We start from the raw sequence: 19,526 nt of genomic DNA, 5'->3' as shown, positions 1-19,526 counted from the left end.
TGTGGATGGTGAGGAGGGCAGTTTCAGTAGACTGTGAGGCACGGAAGCCAGACTGGACAATGGGAAGGAGGGAATGAGTATGGATGAAGGTGGAGAGTTGGTTGTGAATGATGTGTTCAAGGAGTTTGGAGAAGTATGGAAGGAGTGAGATAGGGGGCAAAAGTTGGTGGGGAGGGCAGTGTCGAGATATGTTTTTTTTGAGGAGAGGGATGATTACCGCAGTTTTGAAGGAGTCTGGGTATTGTCCACTGGATAGGGGAGGTTAAAGAAGGCGGAGAGATAGCAGAGGAGTGGGAGGAGAGGAGGGATGAGGGAATGTGGAATAGGGTCAGAAAGGGATGTGGTGGGATGAGACCTTTTGATGATTGAGAGGAGATCATCGTCAGATTGTCAGAAGGAGGGGAAAGTGTGGGTAAGGGTGGTGGATGGAGGGGGAGAGAGGGCAGCAGTGGGGAAGGAAGCACGGATGTTATTATTTTATTGTGAGAAGTAGGAGGCAAGGTCCATGGCTGAGAGGGGGAGGGTACCTTAGGTGAGAGATGGGGAGGGTCGTAGCAGATTGTTTAGGGTGGAGAATTGTTGGCGTGGATGAGGTGATGGTGATTCAATTAGGGTGTTATAGTATATTTGTTTTTTCAATTTGAGAGTGGAGGAGTATTGATGGAGGAGGGATTGGAAGGTGGCAAGTCAGAATGGGGTAACGGAAAGATTTCCATGATCTCTCGGCTGTGCGAAGGGAGTGACAGAGTGTTGTAAGTTGGCTGGTGAGCCAGGGTTGAGGTGGCATTGTGGTGGGATGCACACGGTGGATTGGTGTGATTGAATTGAGGGATGATGATAATGCAGAGTTGAGGGTGGATAGGGCAGAGTTCAGTGGGAGAGAGGAAAATTATGTGAGTGGAGGAGGAGGTAAGGGAGGATGGGTCAATGAATTTGAGAATTCTGCAAAGGATGGAATTGGGTGGGGGTGAGGAGGGAGGAGAAGCAGGGAGGGTGATGTAAAGGATGGTGGAGAGGAGGTGGTTATCGGCAGGTGGAACAAGTAGTGTGGAATGGGACTTGGCGTGGCATCTTGCTGTGAGGATAAAGTCAAGGGAACCTCTGTGTATGTGGGTGGGGGGAGATTCAGTGAGAGAGTCCAAAGGAGGAGATGAGGGGGATGCAAGCCGAGGCAGAGGCGAGGTTGTCGAGATGAAGGTTAAAGTCACAGAGGACGACAAGGGGGTTGGGAGAGGGTGATAGTGAAGAGAGGAAGCAGTCGAGCTCATTGAAAAATAGTATGGGTGAGCCAGGGGGACAATAACTTATGATAATTGTGATAGATGGGGGGAAAGAGAAAGAGCAGGCATGGAATTCAAAGGAGGAAAAAGGGAGGGACGGTGGTAGGGGAAGGAAGGGGGGTTGGGGGCAGTTATGCAGGATGAGGAGACAAGGAGGCCAACTCTTCCTCCAGTGCCGGTGTGATGTGGGGTATGGGTGAAGTGAGATTGCGTAGATGTGAGGGCAGCGGGGGTGGCAGTGTTTGTGGTGTTGATCCATGTTTTGGTGATTGCGAAAAATGCAAGATTGTTTTGTAGGAAGCGATCGAGGGTGAAGGTGGTTTTATTCAAGATGGATCTGGAGTTCCAGAGGGAGAATGGGAGGTTGATGGAGGTTTTATGGGGGGAGGTGAGACGAGTTGACAAGGAGGAGGCGAATTAGGTTACTGAGGTTGGCACGGCGAGTGGAGGCTTGTGGCGAGGGATCGGGGTGGTGAGGACAGGGATTGAGAAGGATGGTGGCATTGGCAGGAGGGATGGGTGGGGCAGAATCCCGTGGTGAAAGGGGTGGGGATTAAATTACAAACACCTTATATTACTTTACCCTAAATACAGAGGAGTTGGTGTAATACAAACTCATGACAACATACTGGTAAGAGGGTCTCTGATTTACTACAATATATATTTAGACAATATATCCTGCTTTAACCTCACATGGGTTTTTGAGTATCTAACGTTAAGGGATTTAACCTGGGACAGGAAAAGATGTTTGTTTGTACAGTAATATACCTTGATAGTAAATATATACAGAATGTAGTGGTCACTCTCTGCACCTCCATCTCTGTACTAGTGAGATTCCTAGTATAACTAAGAGATTAGTTATACTCTGGCATGTAGCTGATCATAGAACCTGTAGAGGGGATGTGGGATATGTGATGGTGCAATACCTCAATTTTGTTGTCAAATAATGAGGGGATTTGTGTTTGCGGGGATACTTAGTAGGAATGCATAATTTATTTATTATGCGTGTTATTGTCCCTTGAATAAACATCTAAATTTTTGGACTCCTAACACCTGAGTGGCAGCCTGGCGAGGGACCTATTAGAGCAAATACAGAACAATCTATGCTGCCCTCCTTCCTTCGTGTCACAAGTGGCCAACGACTTATCCCAGCAAAGTCTAAGGATCATTCGCCTGACGTATTCTCCTGGATATCTCTGCTGCCTTAAACACTGTTAACCACCTCCTTCTCCTGGACACTACACGTTATGGACCTCCATGACACAATGCTTGTGTGTCACATGCTACCTACCTACCTGCTCCTTCAGTGTTTCCTGTGGTGCTTCCACCTCTACACGCTACCACAAAGCTCTGTTCATAGCCCTCTGCTCTTCTGACTTTATACCTCTCTCTTCTAACCTCTCTTTACAACCCTCTTCTCCTTCATTCCTTAAATTCAGTCCTCACTATGTCCAGCTATGAAATAGCTCTAGAATTTGCCCTTTTCTCACTCAAGATGGAGTCAAAATCTTAAAATCACTCCTTTATCATATACAGCCTTGACTACTGAAACCTCCTCCTAGTTGTCCCCACTCAGATCCGTCCAACATTCTGCTGCCAAGCTCACCTATCTCACTCACTGTTCTTCGCCTCCTGCTCCACTATGCAAGTCCCTACACTGGCTTCCCATTTCATCTAGAATGCAATTTAAAATCTTAGCTCTGACATAAAAGCCCTTCTCCCTATCTCTCATAACCTCCTCTCACTCCCACCTACAAGAAATCCCATGTTCTGCACACTATCTCCGTAATTCCCTACAACACACCATCAGACCCTTCCCCAGAACTCATTTTTTTAAAGTTCACGGAAATCTGAACTTTATAAGAAAGCCTATGTGACACTCCCCATGACATCCACACACCCCAAACTTCATTCTGAGGCATTCTCAGTCTCAATGAGCAGACACTTACACTTTTTGTTTCAATTGTGCCCCTTATTCCCTCTAGATTGTAAACTCTCACAAGCAGGGCCCTCAGAACCTTCTGTATCAGTATCCATTAGTTTGTTCTTATTTTGTATATCATTATGTTTATTTCTGTAACTGCTGTTTCCACATTGTTGATGGCTTCTAGAAAACAATGTCACTTTTTCAAGTTGGCGTCCCAACCAGTGCGGGATGTCACCTGATATAAGAAGCTCTAGAAGTGCCATGTTCACAAGCAGCTCTGGAAGTGCCATGTTCACAAGCAACTCTAGAAGTACCATGTAGACAAGCAGCTCTAGAAGTGCCATGTTCACAAGCAGCTCTAGAAGTGCCATGTTCACAAGCAGCTCTAGAAGTGCCATGGTCCCAAGAAGCTCTAGAAGTGCCATGGTCCCAAGAAGCTCTAGTCTAGAATTACCACTGGATTTGTCCTTTTGTTCCCCCATGGCCCAGGTGACTTACCTGTAACAGTTGTTATGGAATCTGTTGTAACTTCCTAGGGCTGTCAGAGCTCCTAAACCAATGGCGTAAGAGAAGAAGATCTGAGTGCCAGCATCAATCCAGACCTAGCAGACAAAGAAAACGATGCTCAATGGAAGTGATGATGAATTTATGGAATGAGATGAGAGCTCCTGACACGAGCCAGGGCAGATTTCCTCATGCAGAGTGTGTGCTCGCCCAGCCTTACTACTGAAACAACTGCAGGTATAATGAAACACACTACAGGTTCATATAGACTCACATCCCCTATAACCCCCATTAGCGGAGATTCTTTATTCCAACAGATTCTTTATTCCAACCTTAAAGTCTGCAGATGTTGGAACCTAACCCCTTTGGTGCAACAGGGGCCAAAAGCACATTAAGGCCCCTCTGGCGGGAAATGGTTTGGGAATATATATTATATTTCAGATCATTAAGCTAATGCTATGTTCTTGCATTGCTCTTCAAAAATTATGTTTGTAAGCACCAACATGAATAATTATAATACAGGGCTCCAAGGATCTTACTTGAGCTTCACCAAGCTTAGACCAGTTGGGTTTTAGATAGTATACAATGCCATCCACTGCTCCAGGAAGGGTAACTCCATGGGCCAAGAGGACTATCAGAACCACATAAGGAAACAGAGCTGTGAAGTAGACAACCTAGGGGAATACAAAATAATAATATTGTTGGTTAAAGGGAGGATCCTGCTTAAAATCAAAGTCCAGTTAAACACATCATATGAAAGAGCAGATATCATTACTGACTTGGAAGCCATTTTAGTTTTAAGGATAGTCACTGCTTCAAGGAAACTCGGTTGTTGCCATTTCCTATCCCAGAATCCTTTGCTGTTCATGCTCACTGTTTATAGGCCAATCTCTCTAGGTGAGGGTAGTGACGTCATCAGAACTAAAGCTTCACCTGATTCTATCTGCCATGTTGTGCTATCCCGGCAGCAGGATTTTCAGAAAGACTTTCTCCCATTTACAGTAGAAATATTCTGGATCCAGGCTCACTTGTAGCAGGTGAGAAGATCCATGTAGCATAAACTCACCCCCTTTTTCAACCACACAAAGGCCTTCTATTTTCTTCAACTTCATTGAGCGGGGTTAACAGAAATATAAAAGTACTTGCATGTAGTTTGTTGTAGGAAAGGTCACTTGTGAGGAGAAGTATCCTATTTGAGAGGAAGTGGCTTTTTTTTTATCAGGGGAAGGTAAAAAGGAACCACTTTCTAAGGGAGCAGTGGAAGATGTGTCACTTTGTCTGCTGTTGAAAAGAGAAAGCACACTTTCCTTTCCAGACAGGAACAAGCCAAAAGGGCATACTACTTAACAGAGAAGGGCAGGGGAGAGGGCTAAACGAATCCCAGACTATGAGCATTTGGAGGTTGCCAGGGCAACTGACTAGTGGCTGTAGAAAAAGTAATATTGTAACAACTATGTTGCAATTACACAGCAGCACTGGCTGCTTGGAACAGGGAAAACATGCATCTTTCCCTGGGGAGAGCTGGCAGCCTGAGAGCAGAAAAATTACACAGAGAATATACAATCCTGTTCCAGGACAAGAAAGGTCCAAGGAAAATTGGGAATGGGGATAGGGCCTGGAGGAATGTGAAAGGATACCCTATTTTCTTTTTCAGAGTAAAGGTTATTGAACTTTAAAAAATGATCCTTAATAAATCCTTGTGCTTGATTTAAAAGAATAATTGCATTATTTCAACAAGCTTTTTAACACTGTCTTAAGCAATTTATTTATTTGCCAGTCTTTGAAAAAAGGAAGACGGCTTCTCTGGTATTGTAAATTATTTACTGGTGTTATTGTTGTGTGGCAGAGATATGTAATGCCAATCAATGCTTATTTTTTCACCCCAGGCAATAGGAAGACGCTGACGTTTTCACCTCTGCTTTTCCATCCCCGGTCCTTTGATAAACCCATTAGTACTGAAGGCAGAGCTGGATAAATTAAACTGTGACGCGACATGATTAATCCTGCTGTCCTGTGCAGTCAGCCGCGTGGGAAGGAGACGCAGAAGAGAATAGGGAGAACTCGTGACCTAAATGACAATCAGCAGTGTGGGCTGTGACTGGTCCCCTTAGGGAGACGCAGAGAAAGCGTGGAGAGAAACTTCATTACAGTGTGATTGCAGAGGAGCAAAAGCGATTGCTTATCAGTCTCTACACATCACCTTGTGCTGATAAGCAAACCAACCAACAGGAGAAATACCAGCTACAAAGGCACATTGGGCTTTGCAGATTAAAGAGCTAGAAGGTTAAAGAAAATGATTCATTACCAGTTAGTTTGTTATCAAAGAATTGGCTACAGCCGGTCAATACAGTATAATCAACAATGTAACAGAATGCATGCTATATCCAGCAATGTAAAGTATGTATCATATGTATCAATAAATAACATGCATGTTTCCTTAGAGATACTTTTTTTGTTAAATATTTGATTCTAAGGGCCTCATGCAGAGAGCAGCGCTATTTGCAATCTCGCCATTTTCCGGAGAAAATCGCGCTAAAAACAGCTGAAAATGGCGAGTTAGGAAAAAAGCGCCATTTTTTTTTTCTATTTGAAAATCTCGCCGCGCGGCTGGCGAGAAACTACATCTCGCCAGTCTGAAAAATATCCGAATTCAGAAAGGTGTGCTCGCCATCTAGCGGCTGTTTTTGGCGCGATTTTCTCCAATTTTCTCCGCCAACTAAAGTTGGCAAGAAACAGGAGGTCGCCGGCTATAGGGGGAAAAAAAAATGCGCGATTTTTTTTTCTTCCCCCTTTCAGCTGCGCGCATCTCCTTATTTACAATTCTCCACATGCAGTAATGCTAAAAATAGCGGATTTCGCCCATTTCTGCATATGGAGAATAAAACTCTCCATTAAAGCTACTTTTTATTTCCCTCTCCAATTTTAAAAAGCGCTGCTCTCTGCATGAGGCCCTAAGTATTTAAAATGTTAATATGTCTGATTATTGTAAATGCGGCTGCCAGGTTCGTTTGCCTGATCCACCGCTCCCCCACTATGCAAGTCACTACCCTGGCTATCCATACCCTGCCTACGGTCACATGTAAGACACTTGTGCTCACACACACACCGCTCCTGTCTCCATCTCTGACCTACAGTAGTTACCATTTACTCTCCCACACGCAGTCTATGCAGATCTACTCCTCCCCACCTCCCTCATTACTTCCTCTCACCCTCGCCTCCAAGACTAGTCCCGTGCTTCCACTCGCCCCCCCCCCCCCCCAAATGTCAGGAATTCTCTACCCCGCGCAATCAGGTTCTTCCCCTACCATACATATATTTAAATGTTCCTTAAAGACGCACTGTTCCAAGGAGACTTCTCCAACTTCTCTCCTTTCTTTCACTTTCCTCCTAGAACCACATATTCAAGAGCCCTGATGTTGACAGCCAAACCCTCACTCAGAAACCCACACACACTGTTCCTTGTGTCTTCACTCCCCACTTTTTAGATTGTAAGCTCTTTGGGGCAGGGACCTCCTTCCTATTGCCTCAGCTTGTCTTTTATCTTACAATGTATTTGGCCTCCCTCCCACATTGTACTGCGCAGCGGAATATGTTGGCGCCATACAAATGAAATATAATAATAATATACAGATGCCTTACTCTGGATCAATATGAATATAGAATGAGTAGCTCAGCCTATTCAATGTAACACAGGTTGAACTCGATGGACATATGTCTTTCTTCAACCTCCTCTACTATGTAACTATAACTATGTAACTATATTCCTGCCCTATATATCTTACAGCCGGGGTGCACAAACTCTTCTCCCTGCACCCCCATGCCTGCCCTCACCCCCTGCTGGTGCCCCCACCCCTCCCTGCTCGGCTCTGGCTTCAAATGACACCTCGGGGTCATGCGAACCCTCAGCGTCATTTGACGCCGGGTTTCCATAGCGACGCGTCGCTGGAAAGTTAAGATAGAGGCCTCGCGTGATCCCTTCAGGGAAGTGCGGGGCCTCTGTAACCCCCCCCCCCCCCCCTGGTTTGCACACCCCTGTCTTACAATATAACCTACTTTAAAAGGGGCACCTTCTATAGTATCCTAAAAATCTATACAAAGAGGTTTTCTATCTTATTTACAAGGAGTGTGCTCTACAATAAAACAGCACTGCTACTTTTTTTTATACCACTTCGGTCAATATACCCCACCAGCAGTGAAGGGGTTAGGATCGCTGGGGGAACAGCCACCCACATTATTGAACCATTAGGATAAGGAATAAGAAAGATTTATACCTAATCCCGGCCCTAATGATCTGCTCACGCTTTCAAATGAATGATTTAACGTGAAACCGCTTCCTCCGCATAACGGGAGGCCCGGAGAAGGCATTAAGCCGCTAATCACGGCGCTGGCGACAACTCACGTGCACGCGCCGGGAGTATGCCCGGAAGAGCAACTTGCTGCAGCAGTCCTGGGCATCAATGAAGTCCACCCTTTCACTGCCAGAAGCTGCTTAGCGCACACAGGGGAGAGGTTTCCATCACGTGCCCCCAATGCCTTCCTTACCTTTCCTGTTGATTTGACTCCTTTCCAGATGCAGAAGTACACGATCACCCAGGTCACCAGCAGACACAGAATCATCTGCCAGTTTAACTGGCCGGGCTCGCCCAGGCCACTGGAAATCTGCAGCACCTTGTTCCTACAGGAGAGACACCAAGTATTGAGCAGTAAGAATGGTTCATGTCGCCCTGCTCCCGACGCACAGAACACGGACACACAGGGTGAGACACATTGTAATGTCCATGAGTGTTTAGAACAGGCTGGCATTGGGCCCTCACTTCCTGTATTCTTGCTAACCTCGTCCTCCCTGTGGATCGCTCTTCCGCTCAACATTCGTCAAGCACCGTCAGTTTCTGCCTTCAAATCCCAGCTACAAATCCCCCCTCTTAACCCTGCGAGTGCCAGTGGGACGGCAGCACGGGAGGGCAAGAGTCCCTCCGGCACATTGTGATCACTGATGGCAGAGACGGAAGAGGACCCCCCCTCGAATATTCCTTTGCCTGCTAGATCACCCTCAGTGCTCCTGATCGCCCCTAGAATATGAGCTGGAGTGATTGAGCCCAAGATATGGCGGCTACATGTTCGTGCTCTCCAAAGGGTTAAAATAACATCTAATGAAATTATCTACCCTTCTACTACAGACTCCAGATGCCCTTGACCTCCACTGACTGCGCTTTTACTCCTAGTGTGTCTGTAAGTTGTCCCAACCTTTAGAGTGTAAGCTCTTCGCGGCAGTGCCTCCCGTTACCTTCTCTGTCATTTATCTACCTTTTCTGGCCATTTAGTAAAGCGCTGCATCAATAAAATGATACATACAATTGACACAGAAGGCAGATTTCTACGTGGATCTTTGTAAAACCGCCTTGTATTTCAGCACTCGTGTCCGAGGGGGATAGCACAACTGCTGCACGTGTACACGAGGATTTTAAGATACCGCAGGAACAGTCACTTACACCTTCATCAAGAGAATGTTTCATTGTAGCATTATTATTATTATTTCAGTCCTAACCCCAGATATTTATTAAGGCTCAAAACTAGGACTGCAACAACGAACTAACAATGAAACCTCTGTGGATGAGCACGTGAGCGGCTGTCTTGCATGACCTATGTCAGGCTGAAACTGACAAATGCACTTACTGGATTACAATGCCCATGCAGAACTTAAATATGTTTTCATGGTGCTCCTTACTAACTATATCCTGTATGTATGAAATAAATGCATACAGACAGCACATGCTAGGACGATTACAGCAGTGATGAGCTAAATGGGACTAAAGATGGGCATATGGGTTGAAATTACCATTTGCAGTTTTTTCCCCTCCAAAAAATCCAAAAATGTACCAATGTGTAATACTTTTTTTTTTTTAGAGAAACTGTGACACTTATTTTTTTTTACTCCAACGAATATTTGAAAACGTGGACCCCCCCCCCCCTCTCCACCCCCCTTCCCCTTCCATCCCCCTCGCCCCTCCATCCCCCTCCCACTGTTTTCTCAGTTAATCATTCCAATGTTGGTGGAGAATTTGCCCATCTCTACATGGGAGTCAGAATACTGGCGAAGGGGAACAGTGTGGCTGAGGTTACTACTCACTCCCAGAACTCTATGACGGGCGAGCGCTTGTTTGCCAGAGAGTCACAGCTGATGTTGTACACAGTGCTGGAGCCCGTGGCATTGGCCGAAGTCCCGTTGGTGCATTGGTCGAGGCGGAAGACTTCGGTGCACTCCTTGGTGTTCCAGGAGTGGCCGCAGGTGGCCCAGGGCAGGGTGTTGGTGAAGGAGTGCACCAGGTAATAAAGGCCCCACACCAGGATCATGATGTAGTAGGTATTACAGAAAAACACGATAACCATCGAGGCGAAGCCCAGGCCTGAGGAACATCAATGAGAGTTAGACCCCACATAGCCAGCAGAGAATGACCTCCGACCATATGCAGACACAATGCAGTAACATTCACAACTATGTAGCAAGTGCGCTCATACAGCCACTCTTTGGCGGTGAGGGATTAAAGTACACATTGAATAAGTTATGGTGGGCAAAAAAGTGACAAAAACCCTCCACCGTATAGTATACAGGAAATAAAAATACCACGTGTGAGCACATTCACATGTCTCAGACAGGTCTGCAACCCTGCCTTTCCCCATTATCTCTTAGCATGCAGTGCTTCCACTGCAGTCAGGGATTCTGGGTAATGACATGCAAATGAGCACACAGTGTCACCTTTTGCTTCAAATCCATTTTAACATGGACCCCTATACATTTATGCCTGCCGTATTACACAGCTTTCCAGCACAGCCTGGGTTAAAGAAGTGCAGAGCCGGTAACCCTGCTCACAGACATCTTTCAAAGTAAAAACTAGTCATTTATTTAGTGGAAAATTGGAAATCTGTATCCAGCTTCTCAATATCGAAACAGCAGCAATTCCCCTGCTCCTACTTGTTTTTATTTTCTCCACTTTTTGTTTTACAGAATACAAACTGAGGGGTCCTCTGAGCTTAACTGCGCCATTTTTAGCTCCAGGGACCCTCTCCAATTACCGAGATATTTACCCTTCTAGTTGCCGATGCTTCCTATAACATTTGGGAAATCAAAATGGCCACCAAATCGGCTTTGGTCCTGTGGGCCAATAGAAAGCTGCATTGTTATGAGGTGGGTTGATATTGCGGTTTCCTATTGGATGACAATGGCCATCTTTGAGTAGCCAGTCAGAACACCGGAAACTTAAACGTTACCGTATCTCTGGAACCAGGGGTTGCCTAGCTAAAAATAGCATTGTTCAGCTCGGGGGGAACCCCCTGGTTCTAAGTCTGTAAAAAACAAATCAATTAAAAAAAATCGGAGGGATTTCTACTTGAAGTTCTCCTGTTTATTCATTGTTGTTTACATGTGCGCATCCGATAGAGACATTGGGCCTTCTTATTAAGGATCCATTCAAGTGAATTAGGCTGTAAGGCCGGGGTTCTCAACTCCAGTCCCCAAGACCTTCCAACAGGTCAGGTTTTCATGATATCCCTGCTTCAGCACAGGTGGCGCAATCCAGTCCCTGCTTCAGCACAGGTGACACAATCAGTTCCTGCTTCAGCACAGGTGACACAATCAGTTCCTGCTTCAGCACAGGTGGCTCAGAGGCTCAATCTTTGACTGCACCACCTGTGCTGACGCAGGGATATCCTGAAAACCTGAACTGTTGGGGGCGGGGGGGGGGACGGACTTGAGGACTGGAGTGGAGAACCCCTGCTGTAATAAAGTGTCTTGCAGCCATTTTGTAAATCTAGCCCACTGTTATACACCAGTGGGGGATATGTGACTGGGTACGTGTTTTCTTTTATTACACAAAGGGAAAAGGGTTAAAAGACATTATTTTACAAAAAAAGAGACTGCATTTTCCTGCCTTTGTCTAAGCCGATCCAGGGGTAAGCGGCCAAAATGTCAACCTTACTCTGCTGAAGATTAATATCTGGACATGAAAAGAATCCCCCCCCCCTCTCCTGCCTCCCACGGTTACATGAAGAAATGTATTTATTTTTATAAAGTTCATTTCGTGTTTTTGCTGAGGAAGCCTTGCTTTTTCTGCCCCCGTATTTTACCCGTGTAACTCTCGCCTAAGTAAACCTACCGTAAATGGAGCCTAGTGAGCATTTTTTCCAATCTGTGATCTCCGCGGGGGTTTATAACGCACATTACCCCAGCCCTTTACAGAAGAATAACAGCACGTCACACTTACTGCAAATTCATAAGAGATGTGTTAGGCGCCAGGGGCTGACACGCCGGGAACTATTACACACTTGTCAGCGGTTCTATGTTGCATTTCATAATGTAATGTGCACAGTTTGATATGAAGTCGAACACTACGGTGTTCTCAAAAGGGTCGTTTAAAGGGCCAGTCCTCCGTGCTTTATTCCCCCCCCCATGAAAGGGAATCAGGGGGTATCTGGAGCTGACCCACGGGTCCCCGAGATACATATCTGCAGGGCTGCCTGGTGGCACTGTGGTTACAGAGGCCTCTCTCTCTTCCCGGGCCCAACTACCATAACCGCAGTTTAAATGTTGTAACCACCACCCCCAGGGGGATTTAAACCACCATTTTGTTTCCCCTGGAGGGAATGGTACCATTAACTGTGAAGTTTGGCGGCCCCGGAGCATACTGTGTGCGCACGCAGGGCCTCTTACCGCCTCCGAAGCCGGCATCTTCAACGGCTACCACATGTCAAGTGGGCAAGAGGCCCCGCTTGTCATGTGACATCATCACATGACGTTGCGTCGTCAAGTCATCGCGTTACCCATAATGTTTCCCACGCGCTTAGTCTCTAGGTACCACGGTACCGTAAGGATGCTAGTTGCATCTTAGCAAGTTTAAAAGTCTTGCTCGTCTATACTTACTAATTTACCAACTCTAACTGTTCTTTTAATGTAACCGTGTATTGTTAAGAGGGTTGCCAGGCGGCTTCTACAAATGGGGGAAAAGTGCGACGCGCGCAAGAATCACATAATGGACATATACAATAGACCCTAGTATGAGGGTGAACCCTAATGGCAAGCTAGGCAGCCTGATGGTAATCTGATGGTACAATCAGAACACAAGGATAAAACAAAGAGGGATACCGGGGCCTAATGAGTCCGATTAGGTGGAGTCCTGGATATCCAGTAGAAATAGTTCAAGTTCCAAAGTGATCAGCAGTCTCTCGATCTTTGAAGTTTGAATGAAGTTCCATCCGGTCATCTCAAGATCGAGAGACTGCTGATCACTTTGGAACTTGAACTATTTCTACTGGATATCCAGGACTCCACCTAATCGGACTCATTAGGCACCAGTATCCCTCTTTGTTTTAGGAAATAGAATATGAAATGGTGCAAATTGGTGCAAATTGGTGCACGCTTGGAGTGAAATTTAGAACTAATTATGTCCTGGTCAGATCATTTATAAATAACGGACCTGCAGTCATACAGGCCCATGACGAGTAATACTGATCTTAATGCTCCTCCCACACATTCCAAGACTGTTGCACCCCTCCTCCTCCTCCTCTCTCACCCCCTCTCCTCACCCTCCTCCTCCTCCTCTCCTTCCAAATGTACCGACAACACTTTTCCTGTTATCTGAGGAACCAGGACATCCCCGGAGCTGAAATTAACACAATTAACACAATTCAGCTCTAGGGATCCCTTCCTTCCCACCCATGTAACAAAAGAAGGGTGAGGAAGGGGTGCAGTGCACCTTTATTTGCACGGAAATTCCCCAGATTTGAATTGTGTTCCTTGGGATATTTGGAGTTGGCAAAACAGCAATCTGAAGTCCCCAAACCTTGTGTAAATAAGCAAGTTATTTCATTTATACGATCACAATAGTAATAAAAAGGTTAACGCTTGTTGCAGACTTTTTTTGGGTATGATATTTTTGGGGGCACTGGATAATATAACAAGTAAGATGTTTGTGTCACAATGTGTCATTGGTTGGTTGTGTTCCGATTCTCGATTGGCTGGGGGGGAAGACTGGTGGGGTGAATTGAGTAATGAGTTCAATCGGACTGTCTGCAGAGTGTCATATACTTCAGGCAACTGTTCAATGTAGGGAAACAGGGGTGTCTGTTACCTCTGAAAAGCGGAGCGATATTCCACGCCGCAATTCCACCTTGCTTCATGAACTGACCCAAAGCAATCTCCAGGAAGAAAACTGGGATTCCTCCCACAAAGACTATCAACAGATAAGGAATCAGGAACACACCTGTGCAGAGATAAGAGAAAGACAGCCGGAATATTCATGGATGGCAGTGATCAAACTCAGATGCATCAACTTTATTACTAGTTGTAAATGGTGTGATTTTCAATGTTTCTGCTCTTACCTGGGTGACGGTCCTCTTTGATATAATAGGAGTTTATATTATGTGTACAGCACCTACTTATACTAAAATATTACATTTGTCATGGAAGAGCCTTAAAATGTTCTCCTCCACGTACACTGCACTGTAACCCTAATCATGGAGGATCTGCTGTTCCCCTCTCATTCAGCCACCTACACCCACCAATGTTGCAATCATTCATGACCTAGAGCAGTGGTTTCCAACCTTTCTTTGGTTAAGAAATCCCAAGTGAAATTCGGAGGAACCCCAACTATCTCTAATAGCGCATCTGCGATCAGATGCATTGTATATAACTTCTTCTGTATTTGATACAATTTTCAAATGACCAGAAAATGGCAGGGAACCCTTTAGGGATGCCCGGGGAACCCAAGGGTTCCTATGAACCCTGGTTGGAAAAAAAAACTGACCTATAGGAAGTAAAAGCTGTCAAAGGGAATGGAGGGAGGGTCAAAAACAGGACAGGGAGGGACAACAGCATTTCCACACTATGGATGTATTCGCTGTAGCAGATACATATAGCCATATGTATCTTATATGGCTGTAAGACTGGGCTACTGATTGAGCCACCTGTGCTGAAACAGGGATATCTACAAAAGCCGGACAGTTGGCAGCCCTTGAGGACTGAGTTTGGTGACTCCTGGACTCAATACCACTGTTTTTTTCCGCGAGGAAAGCTCCTGGTTGTGAGCCAAAATGTTGGTGAGCAATCAAATGAAAATCTAACATATTTTCTTTATCATTTTTTATATCTGACCGATTTGCCAGTTCTCATCCCAGTGGACTCCATCAGGAGCTTGTTTTAAGGTTGACTTCTCTCTTCGGTGGCACGTGTTTATTATGCTATTGTTGTAGTGTCCTTCACATACATTTTTGACTTTAGACTTTGTACAGAAACACAGAGCATCACAATAAAGAAAAACCAATGAAAATCCCACTCCGATTCTCAGGTCATCAAGACATGCAGACACTCTGCTAAAATACCCACCCCTGAAGAAGAGCGTGAGATGCAACGCGATGACATACGAGTATACTGTATGATCTCTCTCAAAGCTAGGCATGGTCAGCCTTTCTGCCACTAAAGAGGTTATTTTAAAAAGCCGGAGAGTTCGAAGAATGGAGGGGTTATTCATTCAACTGCGATAGTGCCGATCGGGGGGGTAACTCCCAGTGAAGTAAATTGGAGTTTCTGTGTGATAGTGCCCTGAACGGCACTATCACCTTGATGGACAGCCCCCTTTGGAGGGTACAAACATTCAGCATCATTGTACTATACTATATAATATACTATATGCCATTCTGGTATTGTATGTGATGCTATTCTATTCTGTTTGATGTTCTCGTAGGGAGCGCCAGGCAGCAGAGATACTTCACAAATGGTATTTCTATGTTAATTTCCAGGACAACCTGCAGTTCTGCAGGAAGCCCAGATAAGACATGGCAGCGATGCATCAGCATATTGTGGCAGATGTATAATTCATCAGCTGCCCATATCTGCCTCTCTGATCCTCCCCTTCACTCGGCAAACATCTCTTAAGTAATTGCTTCAACGACTGACTGTTTTTGTTCCCCCCCCTTCTCCCTCCCCTCTCTGAAGCAGATTTCCATTTTTAGAGCGTGTGACTGTGTGCAAGACTGAGACTGTAAATGGGGGAGGGAGAAGGGGCCCTGCACGGCTCTCTCATAGCTCGTCGTATATATATGTCTCATCGTCTTATTATACATAAAGAGAGACAAGGCAGTGATCATGCACAGGGGCCAGGCTCAGAGCTACAGAAGTCTAGTAACACCGTGCTAATAAGGGGCTGTTATCAGAATCATTAACGGGCGTTATTTTTCCTGAGGTTAGTGCATAGTCACAGATAATAATATGTAAAGTAACGACTATTGTATATCTCATTAGCATAGACGCAAAGCAGCAGGCTAGGTTATATTTCTTGCTTTTTTTTAGCAATTTTGTAAATTGGATTAATGCAGGGAGTCTTCAGAGCTGAACCCCGTTAATTTCAGCCCGGGGGACCCCCTGCTTCCCGAGATACTTACTGTACCTCCGTAGGTATCTCTGGCGAGCTTAAAGGTCCTGGTCACATGGGCCAATCAGAAGCTGCAAGGGATGACATCACGGCTGCCGAGTGGTCCGCGTGACGCGGGACATTTAAGCCGGGTTAGAAATTCTATCCTTAGAAATGAAGAAGGGGGATTGATTGTAATGGCCGCTGTTTGGAGGACATCTGAGAAGTGTGGGTACGGTTATATTCCAGACAGCTGTTGATAAGAGAAAAAGGATCTGTGACAATTTGGGACTATGACGTGATGACCTCTGAAAGTCAGACAAGTTGAAGTTGATTTGCTTATATAAGGGACGTGACTAGTCATACATTATGTCACTAAGACAGACAAAGACACAGGGTGATGATGCCTTATTCAGAGATAAAACTCCGAATAGAAAACACCTGCGAATGTAGTTTCTCTCTGAATAAAGATATAGCAGACTAGTAGATTAATTAGAGAACATGAATACATCGGAGAAGAATAATATCAGGACCGGACGTTTCTAAACGAGAAGCAAGAAAGGACAAAGTTACCATCTTGGAAAAGCACATGCCATGTTTGATGTGAAATAACATATCTGCGGGTAATCTTATACTATATTAGTGAAAGCACTGTATGTTTGCCTGCCTGCCTGGATGTCCGGTGTCCCTAGCGGCAATCTCATTGGTCCCTTGGGCTGCCCGCCCCCGCACACCTCTCATTGGCCTCACACACTCACACCACCCCCTTGGCCCGCCCCCCACACCTCTCATTGGCCTGAGGCAGAGTGACGGGCCAAAGGGGACACACACACACACACACACACACACCACTATACACACACACACACATCACTATACACACACACACACACACACACACACATCACTATACACACACACACACACACACACACACACACACATCACTATACACACACACACACACACACACACACACACACACACACACACACACACACACACGGTGTTACATACATTAGCGGGGCTCACAGTGTTAGCAGCACATCTCCCGCTCTCTTCCCCACCGGTCCCGGAGGCTCCGCCTCTCCCTCCGCCTCTCCCTGTTTCCCGCGCTTTCACCCCCCCCCTCCACGTGGGAGCTGCCGGACGGGTGAGGGAGCTGCCGGACGGGTGAGGGAGCTGCCGGACGGGTGAGGGAGCGGCCGGACAGGTGAGTGAGCTGTCTTCACCTCCCCTCACCCCCCTTCACCCCCCCCCGGCGCCGCTACACTCAGCGGGGAAGCGGAGTGATCACCTCCCCTCACTCACTTCCCCTCCACCCCCCCGGCGCCGCTACACTCAGCGGGGGAGCGGAGTGATCACCTCCCCTCACTCACTTCCCCTCCACCCCCCCCGGCGCCGCTACACTCAGCGAGGGAGCGGAGTGATCACCTCCCCTCACTCACTTCCCCTCCACCCCCCCGGCGCCGCTACACACAGCGGGGGAGCGGAGTGATCACCTCCCCTCACTCACTTCCCCTCCACCCCCCCCCGGCGCCGCTACAGTCAGCAGGGGAGCGGAGTGATCACCTCCCCTCACTCACTTCCCCTCCACCCCCCCCGGCGCCGCTACAGTCAGCGGGGGAGCGGAGTGATCACCTCCCCTCACTCACTTCCCCTCCACCCCCCCCCCCCGGCGCCACTACAGTCAGCGGGGGAGCGGCCACAACACGCTGCCTCCCGCCTCAGATCCACGTGGGAGCTGCCGGACGGGTGAGTGAGCGGCCTTCACCTCCCCTCACTACACTTCCCCTCCCTTCCACCTCCCCTCCACCTCACTACACTTCCCCTCCCTTCCACATCCCCTCCACTTCACCCCCCCTCCACCCCCCCTTAACCTGCCCTCCACACCCCCCCTTAACCTCCCCTCCACCCCCCCCTTCACCTCCCCTCCACCCCCCCCTTCACCTCCCCTCCACCCCCCCCGCCCCCTTCCCCTCCACCCCACCTTAACCCCCCTTCACCTTCCCTTCACTCCCCCTTACAACCTCCCACCACCTCCCCCCTCTTCCCACCACATCCCCCCCCCTTTCCACCGCCCCCCCCCTTCCCACCCCCCCCCCCCTTCCCACCTTCCCACCCCCTTCCCACCTCCTCCCCCCCTTCCCACCACCTCCCCCCCTTCCCACCACCTCCCCCCTTCCCACCTCCCCCCTTCCCACCACCTCCCCCCTCTTCCACCCTTCCCACCACCTCCCCCCTCTTCCCACCACCTCCCCCCTTCCCCTCCTCCATCTCCCCCCTTCCCCTCCTCCATCTCCCCCTTCCCCTCCTCCATCTCCCCCCTTCCCCTCCTCCACCTCCCCCCTCCTCCACCTCCCCTCCTCACCTCCCCCCTTACCCTCCTCACCTCCCCCCTTACCCTCCTCACCTCCCCCCTTACCCTCCTCCACCTCCCCCCTTTCCCCATCCCCCCTCTCCCCTCTTCCCCCCCTCCACCCCCTTCACCCCCTTCCCCCCTCCACCCCCCTTTCCCTCCTCCCCCACCTTTCCCCCCTTTTCCCCTCCCCCACCTTTACCCCCTTTCCCCCTTCACCCCTCCCCCCTTCACCCTTACCTCCCCCCCTTCACCCTTTCCCCCACCTCCCCCCCCCACCCTTTCCCCCTCCCCCCTTCTCCTCACCCCTTCCCCTCCTGCCCCACCTCCCTCTTCCCCCTTCCTCTCCTCCACCTCCCCCTTCCCTTCCTCCCTTCACGCCTCCTGTCACCCCCCTCCTGTCACCCCCCCCCCCTCCCTTCACCTCCTGTCACCCCCCCCCCCTCCCTTCACCTCCCGGCAACCCCCTCCACCTCCCGTCACCCCCCCTTCACCTCCCCTCACCCCCCCTTCACCTCCCCTCCGCCCCCCCTTCACCTCCCCTCCGCCCCCCCTTCACCTCCCCTCACCATCCCCCACCACCCCCTCCGACCTCACCTCCCCTCCTTCAACGCCTTTCGTCCGCCCTCCCGCACTTCTGCCTTTCGCCCACCCGCACTTCTGCCTTTCACCCGCCCACCGCTCACATCCCCGCGCCACACAGCCGCCGCACGCACTAAACAGACACCCGCCACTCGACACACACCCGCCGCCTCTCACCCACCCCACACACTCGACACACACCTGGCGCCTCCTGCCCCTACGCAACAATATCACTGACCAGCTGTCACCCGCACTCGCCACACACCCGCCGCCTCACACCCTAGCAGGACCCCGACCCACAGCCAGCACTCACTACCCACGCGCCACCCGTACTGAACACCCACCCGCCGCCTCACACACGCTCACACCCTAGCAGGACCCCCACTCACAGACAGCACTCACAACCCACGTGCCACCTGCCGCCTCACACCCTAGCAGGACCCCCACTCACAGACAGCACTCACAACCCACGCGCC

At 48.5% G+C, this 19,526-nt stretch overlaps 1 protein-coding gene across 2 annotated transcripts in view; it reads right to left on the bottom strand.

Moving 5' to 3' along the window:
- The window catches only part of LOC142468200 (sodium- and chloride-dependent creatine transporter 1-like), an 89,882-nt gene that overhangs the window by 50,261 nt on the left and 20,095 nt on the right, over positions 1 to 19,526 (bottom strand). For both annotated transcript variants that reach the window (XM_075574459.1, XM_075574460.1), the window contains exons 3-7: positions 13,833 to 13,964; positions 9,839 to 10,115; positions 8,254 to 8,386; positions 4,251 to 4,385; positions 3,706 to 3,809 (exon numbers count right to left, since the gene is read on the bottom strand). In XM_075574459.1, the coding sequence (XP_075430574.1) occupies positions 3,706 to 3,809; positions 4,251 to 4,385; positions 8,254 to 8,386; positions 9,839 to 10,115; positions 13,833 to 13,964 (781 nt within the window). The remainder of the gene's footprint in view (positions 1 to 3,705; positions 3,810 to 4,250; positions 4,386 to 8,253; positions 8,387 to 9,838; positions 10,116 to 13,832; positions 13,965 to 19,526) is intronic.

This window comes from Ascaphus truei, chromosome 17 (genome assembly GCF_040206685.1).
Source record: "Ascaphus truei isolate aAscTru1 chromosome 17, aAscTru1.hap1, whole genome shotgun sequence".
NCBI classification, from domain to species: Eukaryota; Metazoa; Chordata; class Amphibia; order Anura; family Ascaphidae; genus Ascaphus; species Ascaphus truei.
Note: the sequence above shows the minus strand (reverse complement) of the source record. Positions and strands in the feature narration are given on the sequence as shown.